Consider the following 12,377-nt stretch of genomic DNA (forward strand, 5'->3'; position numbering starts at 1 on the left):
ATTCGATTTAGTTTGGTTAAATTCAAACATCATTGATAATTTCACTCCTTGAAGAGACAGTAGTTCTACCAATTTATTAAGGTAGACTAAAATTCACCTTTTTATTCAAGTTTTTCAGTTCAATAGTACATATTTATTCGTATATTATTTGTCACAACAATATCTAATCTGGTTCTCTTATAAACCAATTAAGTAATTCATCTGCATATGTTGATCTTGTCGGAGTATGTTTTGCACATTTTCCTCTTATAAATGAAAACTTATTTAATTTATACTTCAAACTTGATGAGTTGCATTTTTTTTGTATAGTGCCTACCTATTAGGAGTTGCTTTCTCTCTTATTTTATTCATCTTCATCGTGATCATTTCAATATAGGCTATAAGATGACGTAGCAATATTACCTCAATAAAATAAATACTGTAGGCTACTCAAGTAACTTAATCAAAATGGTCAAAGTTTACTATATGAAGCTGTTGACACGAAGATTTTAATTATTCAAAGCCTATAGTATAATAGTAGGAACGTTTAAAAACGATTTTAGAGAGTAGAATAAATGACCTAATTTACATTAGAAACGAACATTTCCTTTATAATTTAATACATTCGGTGATGTGTAGATAATAGGTTTAAATCTATCGTCACACAATTTGGGTAGACTATTTGTGTATAGTAGGCTAATTTGTGAATAGTTTAAATATTTAAAATTTGAAACTTGTTAGTTTAAATAAAATATCATTCAAGAATATCTAGTTTCATCAGAGCTATTATGACTGCTGTTTGTAGTACAAATTGTAAATTATTCAAAACACTTTGATCTAAGAAGCCTATATTTACCGTACCAGAATAACCACTGATACCTAGAAAATTATCAGAAATAGCTTGCTAATGCAATATTTTGTCTTTTTTCAGTTAATTTATGTGCCTTATCTAGTAGAATCTGCTTACTTCATTGTATGGTTCCAGGTTTAATATCTGCGTGGTTGAGGTTTGTCCAGAAATTGAAGAGCATAAGAAGTAGAGGGAAATTATAGGTCTTGTAACATGTATATTCTTACAAACTCTTGCCTCTGACTTGAATTTTGTTTGCTCTACAAGTCTTAACAAAAAAAAGTTTTATCTCTGAAACTTGGACAAAATCTAGCATAGCCTACCAGCTATTAAACCAAGTGTTATGGAAACACTAATAAATAATACTAGAAAATTATGGTTTTAAAAAACGTCATAAGCTTATGACTACCGAGCACATGCAAAGTTATTTGTCTCAGAAATAATCCTAGACTATAAAAATCCAAATTTGTAAAAAGTAAATGATAGAAAACTTTAAATAAATACCGCATGTCCTCTAAATTAAAATATAAGTTAGATATAGTAGGAACAATAAGCAGATGATGATATAACAGGTCAAATAGTTTGAAATCAAATCTTCAATAAAAGTGCCAAGTGCCACAGGTTGTATGATATTAATCTGAATGGCACATATTCTTTCACTTTTTGGACAAAATCTTCTCTTTTTCACCACAATGAATATCATACGGATGGCTTATTGTGTGAACTTGATAGCAATAAAATATTTGCATTTTTGCAAAGATTATTTCGATTTTGTTAAACATGCTGCAGCATTATTTCTTCAGTTTTTATTCACACGCAATAAAACATTATATGGATGATATTAATGACTTCAAGTTTGTGTATCATTCCATTGATTGACATAATCTTCTTGAAATTCTTTAAAAATATTATTGTGCTCTCATAAATAAGTTTTGCTTACATATAATCATACTAGAATTCGTAGCAATCCTAACTTGTAATTATTGTATATTATTAAAAATGAAAAATTTATCAGATCAGCAAATTTTGTAAGTTTTATATCAACATAAATAATAATAGCTCAGTTGAGAATCATAAATAAATTGTAAAGTGGAGTAGATGATCATGGTTGAATTGATAGTTTATAGAATTCCTCATGTTTAAAAGGAGTATTATAATGTGAAGCCAATAACTCACTTCTCCATTATAATAAACCGTATCTATAATAAAATCAGTTTATACTGAAAGTATTTATTTTATATGATAGAACTATGAAAATGTATGTAAATGTATTTATCATTAGATTGATGTTACCATTCCTAAATAATACATTTCTAAGGCGTATCATAATAGCAAGATTAAGAACTGAATTAATTTCCTCCATAATGGAAACTGTAATAAAATTTTTCTTCGTTTGATTCTTGGTATATTTTGACAATAAATAATTGCTTTAAAATCAAACATAATTATTTCTTGCTTGAATCATGTGTTCATTAGAAACTTGCTAGTTTCTGATGTAAATATTGTTGATAAATAAATACCAAAATATTCCATGACAATAAGAACATAATTTAACAATTAATGTGAACACTATACCTGCACTATTCTAATATCTTAACATTAAAATCTTCAGACTAATAAGACAGATCAGTGAATAACTCACCCTGTATTGTAGCGAAACGTCTCATATTATAGCACGAAACTTGTTAGGTCAACCTCTATCCATAGTCCGAATATCAACCAAATATGGGAGATTTGTATTTCTCATGAAATCCATGAATACATCATGGATTTATGCAAAAATGGACAAATATTAAAATCGCTCAAACTCTCAGGAATGATACTACTTGACAAGAGAAACAATAATATATCATCACATTATAAAATCATCAAATCATTACTCCTGGACCGAAAATCAAGTGACGAAGCAGTGTGTGATTACATAACCTTAACTTTTGGACAACATTGAAGATTTTTGCAAAAATTAAAATCGCTCAAACTCTAAGGAATGATAGTACTTGACAAGAGAAACAATAATATGTCATCACATTATAAAATCATCAAATCATTACTCCTGGACCGAAAATCAAGTGACGAAGCAGTGTGTGATTACATAACCTTAACTTTTGGACAACATTAAATTTTATCAAAATTTTGGAGGGAAATAGTACAGCAGGATCAGCCTAGTTTTTCCTCCAATTTCATGATTGTATCATGATTATAGTGTTTTATAAAATAAATGAATAAATTAACAATTTAAAACATTGGCGAAATTCACTCCCATTCTTGAGTTATAAGCATTTGAAGATGAGTGATTTTTCTGATCTGAGAGTAGAGGTAAGATTTTATGTTTCAGTGAATAACTCACCCTGTATTGTAGCGAAACGTCTCATATTATAGCACGACACTTGTTAGGTCAACCTCTTTTCATAGTCCGAATATCAACCAAATCTGGGAGATTTGTATTTTTCATGAAATCCATGGATTTTTGCAAAAATTAAATTCGCTAAAACCCCTATCAGAACTAGGATACCAGTGAGAATAGGTTGGTAACAAAGGTATAGACTACATCTCTTGAAAAATGCAATTTTATTGTGGAATGCGGAATTACAATGAAATGCTCTCACAATCAATGATAGTAAATTCTGGCTTGTAAATAATTATAAACCTGAGAGAAATTAAACAATCATTCCTATAAGCTACACATCACTTGAATGAAGACTGACATTATTTGATTCGAAAGTGATTTTATAACCACTTCAAAATCTATTCATACAAACGTAAGTAGTCTGTGTCAAACTGAACGAGATACGTATTTGAATACACAGTGAATATATATATTTACGACACAATATAATATTAACATGTATAATATTGGATTAACTTATCAATTCATAAGTTATTAGTATAATATTGAATATGTCAATATAACTTCAACTGCCGGCACTAAAATATTAGCATAAATAACATCAATTTAATTAATACAGACAGTATTATCTCACAATAATAACAGCTGGGCATACCACCAGCTCACATCTATCAAGATACTGGACCTCTTTAACGATGGCCAAGTATTGAAGACAAAAATTATTGAGTGATACAATACGCTTCACAACGACATTCATTGGAAAAATAATTAAAATCGGTATACAACTATCTAAATAACAAATACTAATGAAGAAAATTATTAATAAACTACCTGACTCAAGTCATTCCAGTCTCAAGGAGAAAATATATTTACAGTACATCAGTGTGATATTTAAACTTGTTATTCTCCAGAATACAATACACAATTAATTCTTCAAAACTTCTTACACTTAAAATAGGTGGGATGATTAGTAATCAATTATAACTAATTAAGATTAACTTCAAGAATTAATCTTCAACATCGAAGTAATAGACTATGTTTGTTTGAACACCGACGAAAATTTTATGATCTATCTTCAACAGGGAAGTAATGAACAATGTTTGTTTAAACACCGAGAAAATTAGTAAAACTGTTCACATGAGATTGGGATGATTAGTAATCAATTATAACTAATTAAGATTAACTTCAAGAATTAATCTTCAACATCGAAGTAATAGACTATGTTTGTTTGAACACCGACGAAAATTTTATGATCTATCTTCAACAGGGAAGTAATAGACTATGTTTGTTTAAACACCGAGAAAATTAGTAAAACTGTTCACATGAGATTGGGATGATTAGTAATCAATTATAACTAATTAAGATTAACTTCAAGAATTAAACTTCAACATCGAAGTAATATACAATGTTTGTTTGAACACCGACGAAAATTTTATGATCTATCTTCAACAGGGAAGTAATGAACAATATTAGCATAAATAACATCAATTTAATTAATACAGACAGTATTATCTCACAATAATAACAGCTGGTCACACCACCAGCTCACATCTATCAAGATACTGGACCTCTTTAACAATGGCCAAGTATTGAAGACAAAAATTATTGAGTGATACAATACGCTTCACAACGACATTCATTGGAAAAATAATTAAAATCGGTATACAACTATCTAAATAACAAATACTAATGAAGATTAATTATTAATAAACTACCTGACTCAAGTCATTCCAGTCTCAAGGAGAAAATATATTTACAGTACATCAGTGTGATATTTAAACTTGTTATTCTCCAGAATACAATACACAATTAATTCTTCAAAACTTCTTACACTTAAAATAGGTGGGATGATTAGTAATCAATTATAACTAATTAAGATTAACTTCAAGAATTAATCTTCAACATCGAAGTAATAGACTATGTTTGTTTGAACACCGGCGAAAATTTTATGATCTATCTTCAACAGGGAAGTAATGAACAATGTTTGTTTAAACACCGAGAAAATAAGTAAAACTGTTCCCATGAGATTGGGATGATTAGTAATCAATTATAACTAATTAAGATTAAATTCAAGAATTAATCTTCAACATCGAAGTAATAGACTATGTTTGTTTGAACACCGGCGAAAATTTTATGATCTATCTTCAACAGGGAAGTAATAGACTATGTTTGTTTGAACACCGAGAAAATTAGTAAAACTGTTCACATGAGATTGGGATGATTAGTAATCAATTATAACTAATTAAGATTAACTTCAAGAATTAAACTTCAACATCGAAGTAATATACAATGTTTGTTTGAACACCGACGAAAATTTTATGATCTATCTTCAACAGGGAAGTAATGAACAATGTTTGTTTAAACACCGAGAAAATTAGTAAAACTGTTCACATGAGATTGGGATAATTAGTAATCAACTATAACTAATTAAGATTAACTTCAAGAATTAATCTACAACATCGAAGTAATAGACTATGTTTGTTTGAACACCGGCGAAAATTTTATGATCTATCTTCAACAGGGAAGTAATAGATTATGTTTGTTTGAACACCGAGAAAATTAGTAAAACTGTTCACATGAGATTGGGATGATTAGTAATCAATTATAACTAATTAAGATTAACTTCAAGAATTAATCTACAACATCGAAGTAATAGACTATGTTTGTTTGAACACCGACGAAAATTTTATGAATCTATCTTCAACATCGAAGTAATAGACTATGTTTGTTTGAACACCGAGAAAGTAAGTAAAACTGTGACCATGAGTTGGTCAATTTTTAGTGTAAAGATCTGATGATGGAATTTATCTTATCAACATATTCTTCCTTTCTTTTATTCAAGCTGTTCTCTGCGTCGGTAAATTGGCCACGATTTATTTTGCCTGGAACCAATCTTTCAACGTAAAGAGATTGCTGCTGGGCGTACAGTTCTTTCAGATGCCTGCAAAACAAGACAAGGTATTAGAAAGTTAAAATGAAATGGGAAGTTGATGAGTGACCGTAAAAACTTGAAACCTAGAGCCTATTACATGAGAAAATAAGAATTAATAATATTATTAGAATAGGACATTACTAAAATATTAACTTGTAATTTCTCATGCAACAGGGCCAACAAATAGAAATACATTTCTTCTTAAGGCTGTGCAAAGGCTAAAAATAAACTTTCTACTCGTGATATTTTTCAAAGTTTTTCGATTTGTATATCATCAAGCTATCAAAATGAAAAAGTTTTCTCAGGAAAACATTTTTTTCTGATCATTACTTTTTGAGATATGAGCGCCTAAAGTCTAAATTTTTAGGACAGAACATTTCAAATTCGGTAAGAGATAAATCCATGAGATTTATAGGATAGATTCTTCATGGTATTGTTGATCTAGTAAAACAAACTTTTTTAGAAAATATCTATCTTCAACAGGGAAGTAATGAACAATGTTTGTTTAAACACCGAGAAAATTAGTAAAACTGTTCACATGAGATTGGGATAATTAGTAATCAATTATAACTAATTAAGATTAACTTCAAGAATTAATCTACAACATCGAAGTAATAGACTATGTTTGTTTGAACACCGGCGAAAATTTTATGATCTATCTTCAACAGGGAAGTAATAGATTATGTTTGTTTGAACACCGAGAAAATTAGTAAAACTGTTCACATGAGATTGGGATGATTAGTAATCAATTATAACTAATAAGATTAACTTCAAGAATTAATCTACAACATCGAAGTAATAGACTATGTTTGTTTGAACACCGACGAAAATTTTATGAATCTATCTTCAACATCGAAGTAATAGACTATGTTTGTTTGAACACCGAGAAAGTAAGTAAAACTGTGACCATGAGTTGGTCAATTTTTAGTGTAAAGATCTGATGATGGAATTTATCTTGTCAACATATTCTTCCTTTCTTTTATTCAAGCTGTTCTCTGCGTCGGTAAATTGGCCACGATTTATTTTGCCTGGAACCAATCTGTCAACGTAAAGAGATTGCTGCTGGGCGTACAGTTCTTTCAGATGCCTGCAAAACAAGACAAGGTATTAGAAAGTTAAAATGAAATGGGAACTTTATGGGTAAAAACATGATACCTAGGACCTATTACATGAGAAAATACGAATTAATATTATTATTAGAATAGGACATAACTAAAATATTAACTTGTAATTTCTCATGCAACAGGGCCAACAAATAGAAATACATTTCTTCTTGAGGCTCTGCAAAGGCTAAAAATAAACTTTCTACTCGTGATATTTTTCAAAGTTTTTTGATTTGTATATCATCAAGCTATCAAAATGAAGAAGTTTTCTCAGGAAAACATTTTTTTCTGATCATTACTTTTTGAGATATGAGCGCCTAAAGTCTAAATTTTTAGGACAGAACATTTCAAATTCGGTAAGAGATAAATCCATGAGATTTATAGGATAGATTCTTCATGGTATTGTTGATCTAGTAAAACAAACTTTTTTAGAAAATATCAATTTTTAAGATAGCTATTCAATTTACTAAAAATAACCAGAAATAACTTTTTGTTGAGTTATTTTTGGTAAATTGAATAACTTTTTCAAAAATTGATATTTTCAGAAAATTTTTGTTTTACTAGATCAACAATACCATGAAGAATCCATCCTCTAAATCTCATGGATTTATATCGTACCGAATTTGAAAGGTTCTGTCCCAAAAATTCAAACTTCAGTCACTCATATCTCAAAAAGTAATGACCAGAAAAAAATGTTTTCCTGAGAAAACTTCTTCATTTTGATAGCTTGATGATATACAAATCAAAAAACTTTGAAAAATATCACGAGTAGAAAGTTTATTTTTAGCCTTTGCACAGCCTTAAATGGGAATATGCTGATATTAAGAGAAATGTGATACTGTATCCTCTGAACTGAAGCAACGGGAAGCCCCCTAACCTATCCTTTTACCTTTGAAACATAATTAAACATAAGGTTGATTCGTCATCAAATTGTCTTTTCCTCCACCTACTGTCTAAAGTACTTACTTTACTCCCTGAAACCTAATACTAGTGTCACTTTTTCGCTCTCGGTAGTAAAAAACAGAAAAACTCCCTAGGGAGTAAAAGTGACTCCATTTAAATAACATGGGAAGCATCTCTATTTTAAAAACGTACATTTGGAATAGGTCAGAAGGTCTAAGCTCAGATGAGGAAGCATATAGAGTAGTCATTAAACCAACTAAATTCAATACCTCAACCAGACATTTGATCGATATATAAAATTTATGTTTGTATGCTGAAATTATTATTACAAACTTCTTATCACTATACTAGAAAAAATTTATATATTTTTTATTTTAATCCATGTTATTCAAAATACCAGCCAACGAATATTACTTATTAACTAATCAAATTTGAAACGGGAACTTCATCATAGCTGTAGTTGTGGCTGTCATTGTTGTTACAACTTTAGCCGACAGATAGTGCTGTCGGAGGAGAACTGTGATTACAAGCCAGCTGTTTCTGTTTACTTTTTAGATTATGTTGTAACACATTGTTTGGTTACATACGTTTTTAAAAATTATTTTATTTGCAGTTTTCATAAAAATGTAGGTGGAGGAAAAATGTTGTGTATATCACGAGTGAAAAATGTTTTTCCTCCCTCAGGAAAATTGTTGCCCTCGGCTTCGCCTCGGGCTTCAAACTTTTCCCTCAGGGAGAAAAAACAGCACTTTTCACTCTAGATATACAAATAACTATTTTGTCTTGATAATGGCATCATATAGCCGAAACATGTTCTGAAATGGGAATATGCTGGTATTAAGAGAAATATGATACTGTATCCTCTGGACTGAAGCAACGGGAACCAGACGAACTGAAACTTTGAGAAACTGGGAGCCTACCAAACATCTGATTCGAGATCAATTGAAAAACAAGATCGACTTCATTCAACAAAAAACATAAAAAAAAAACATTAGGAAGGTATACATACTTATCCAACTTTTGAAGCTCAGACACCTTATCAGCTATTTCAGGTGATTCCGATTTCAGCTTCAGAATCAATTCGTTTATATGGTTGGTTTCAATTTTGTATTCTTGATTCAAGGTTTTTGTAGCAGTCTGGAATTTAAAGATGTAAGATTAGTTGGAGGCGCCATTTTTCAATTTTAAATGTAGCAAAGATAAGAAATTTTAAATCGAAAATCCTTTCACCAAACATCAGAAGCATTAGTATGATTGCAACTCATATCTATTGACCGAGCGAAGTGAGGTTTAAGATTCAAGTCGACGGTTTGGCATTTCTCTTAATGTTTAAATGTTTATATGTTGCGCATTTACGGCGAAACGCGGTAATAGATTTTCATGAAATTTGACAGGTATGTTCCTTTTTTAATTGCGCGTCGACGTATATACAAGGTTTTTGAAAATTTTACATCTCAAGGATAATATAAAAGGAAAAAGGAGCCTCCTTCATACGCCAATATTAGAGTAAAAATCAGACTATAGAATTATTCATCATAAATCAGCTGACAAGTGATTACACAGATGTGTGGAGAAGCCCGTCTATTGCTGTATTTCCATAAGGTCTATAGTTTCAATCAGGTACTTGCGGATGAGAATACTGCGTAAGGTCTACTGTTAACAGAACTACTAGTAAATTTAATTTAGCTTTAATTGATGCAGGTGTAAATTTAATTTAGCATAAATTTATGCTAAAATAGAATGTAGGCCTGCTTTACATCGAATGTGAGTTAATGAGATATGTTCCTGCAACTATGAATATACAGAAAAGATAGCATAATTAGCAGATCCTATTTTTTCTCTCTATGCTATGACATTGAGTATGCAGGATTAAATGAGATACATTCAAGAGAATTTGAAAATAAGGCTAATCCAATTGATTGAACAGCTGAACATTTTTCATACATGACAAGCATAAGTCACTGCTCAATCTTCAAATTGATTTCATATACAGAATGCGGCAGCAAAACTTCCTTTTTTAATGTGAATTAAACTCTTTGTATGGATCAGAAAGTTTGTATTTATTTTTTGTAATGTAGACACATATATAAAGTTTTGTTTCAATTGGTTTTGAATATCAAATCAGGTAGGTGACGTCCCCCATTCTCCATACACTAAGTAAACCGATTTCTGGCGTTTGTCATGACTCCTGCCAGCATTACAGGCGTTATGTTGGCAATTTTTTCCCTGATATTCAAAATCGTCTTCAAATCTAATATCGTCTTCAAATATTCAAAAATTGGTCTTCAAATCTTGTAGGGTCCTTGGAAGGTTCACATAAACAAGGAATATCAAAAACCCCCATAGAAAAAAATCACAAGGGTTCAAATCGGGAGATCGGGCTGGCTACTCCAAATCGCTCCTAATTGAGATGAGGCGTCCTAGAAAGTGTTCCCTCAATTGAAGTCACGTTCAGAAAGTTCCTGCACAGTTGCCATCTTGTATAGATGGAAATGAAGATTATAATGAAGAATTCATTTCACAGAACGATCGGAAAGTCCAAGAGCAGACGCATGTTTGCGCGCAGAACGCTGTGGTGATCGCAACATTGAAACCCACACTGCCTCAACGTTCTCAGGTGACCTAATGGGCCGAGGGACTTCAGTTATTCGTCGCACTTGCAGTTTGTCTGAATGTAGTGACCCACGTAACAATTGATTCCCGGTCCGGGGCAGTAGCTAAAGGGGCTAGATTAAAGTTATTTCGAAATGCGCGCGGGGTTGTGATCACAGAACATCCGCTCGAAAATTAAGTCTCAACGGCAAATTCACGCTTCTCATTGTTCCAATGCATGATGGCGACTGACCATGTCGGGAAGAAAACTTTATGGTCTGCCCTCTCTAACGAGACCAAATTTGTTCTACTACGACATCAGCTGACTGAATGGCGTTCACTTTAAGAAAGGAAGTTTTGCTGTCGCATCCAGTATAAAGTATTATTAAAATAAAACTTCAAACTTCAATGAAATATTATATTACGCTACAAGCACAGAAAGTTAGTGTTCACGGTATGAGGATAGTTTCGGGAATATGTTATCCGAATACCGTAAACACCTTTCTGAGAGAGTCGCGTACGATATTTTTCGCCACACTACAGGTTTAGCTGACACCAAAAAGTTAGGCGATTTCGTGGGTCTCTTGTACGTTCCAACAGCTGATGTTGTCAAGTAGAGTTGTCATCTAGCTTGGCAATAGATAGATGCATTGCATCAGCTGTGAGTAGGTAACACCATGTGACCCACGAAGCCGCCTAACTTTCTGGCATCAGCTATATAAGAATAATAAATTGAATAAGAATGTTTTATGAGGGGGGGGGGAAACTTTGATGTCTCATATCTCAAGAACCAGACGTCGTAGGGTACTCAAAGTGGGGTGGAAATTTCCGATCTCATCCTCCTGAACACAATGCACCATATGGCACAGTTGTCCAAACACATTTTCAAAAATTTTCAAAAAGCGGCCGGAAAGGGTAGGCTACTCTTTCCGGCCTAGGCCGGAAAGAAACCTGTTCTGACGTCAGACGAGAGTCGTCTGCAAACAATGTCTTTCAGATCTACGTGGGGACTGGAAAATAGCTACTTTCTGTGCAGTGTGGCGAAAACAGATTATTTTATATTCAAGTTTTTAACTTATGTTTCATAGGATGCGATCGACAACACTGGCCCATAAAGTACATTTGACATATTATAGTTTACAGCTATTAATGGCGGGCCTGATTAGCCGAGACGAATAAAGCTGGATTCGCACACGTGAAAATATAATTCCCATAACTTCTAACGGTATTATTCATACTGGCTCGGCCGGGATGAGTGGGAATAGTCCCATTAGAATCGAAGCAGGTTACAAGAATAAGAACAATTTTTAATAATAAGAAGATGAATTATTGAACCATTTATTATTGAAATTTCATTATAAAAAATTGAAAACCTGAATTTACATATTATCTGAACCAGAATATTGTTTTTAAAAAGCATAATGCATGATTTTGTTATGAGCAGATTGGAATATTTCAAATGGACTGCCATAAAGACCCCACAAAATGGCCGCTCCATAAGGAACACGAGTGTCATGACCTGTATTTATAGACCTTGTATGACACAGGTAGAAGCTAGAGTTTACCTTTCAGTCTGCTATCGCTACCTGGTGGTGGGTTCGAATCCCGCCGATAGGCATGGACCATCCATCAAATCAACAACGTACTTTCCATTACCTACGCACAAGCTTG

At 32.0% G+C, this 12,377-nt stretch overlaps 1 protein-coding gene across 1 annotated transcript in view; it reads right to left on the reverse strand.

The window, feature by feature from the left end:
• Positions 1–6,576: 6,576 nt before the first annotated feature.
• The window catches only part of LOC111045068, a 32,013-nt gene continuing 26,212 nt past the window's right edge, over positions 6,577–12,377 (reverse strand). Inside the window, exons 11-12 of the mRNA XM_039441414.1 lie at positions 9,124–9,251; positions 6,577–7,195 (exon numbers count right to left, since the gene is read on the reverse strand). Of these exons, the coding sequence (XP_039297348.1) occupies positions 7,033–7,195; positions 9,124–9,251 (291 nt within the window). The 3' untranslated portion in view covers positions 6,577–7,032. The remainder of the gene's footprint in view (positions 7,196–9,123; positions 9,252–12,377) is intronic.

The sequence above is a fragment of the Nilaparvata lugens genome, chromosome X (genome assembly GCF_014356525.2).
Source record: "Nilaparvata lugens isolate BPH chromosome X, ASM1435652v1, whole genome shotgun sequence".
Lineage (NCBI taxonomy): Eukaryota > Metazoa > Arthropoda > Insecta > Hemiptera > Delphacidae > Nilaparvata > Nilaparvata lugens.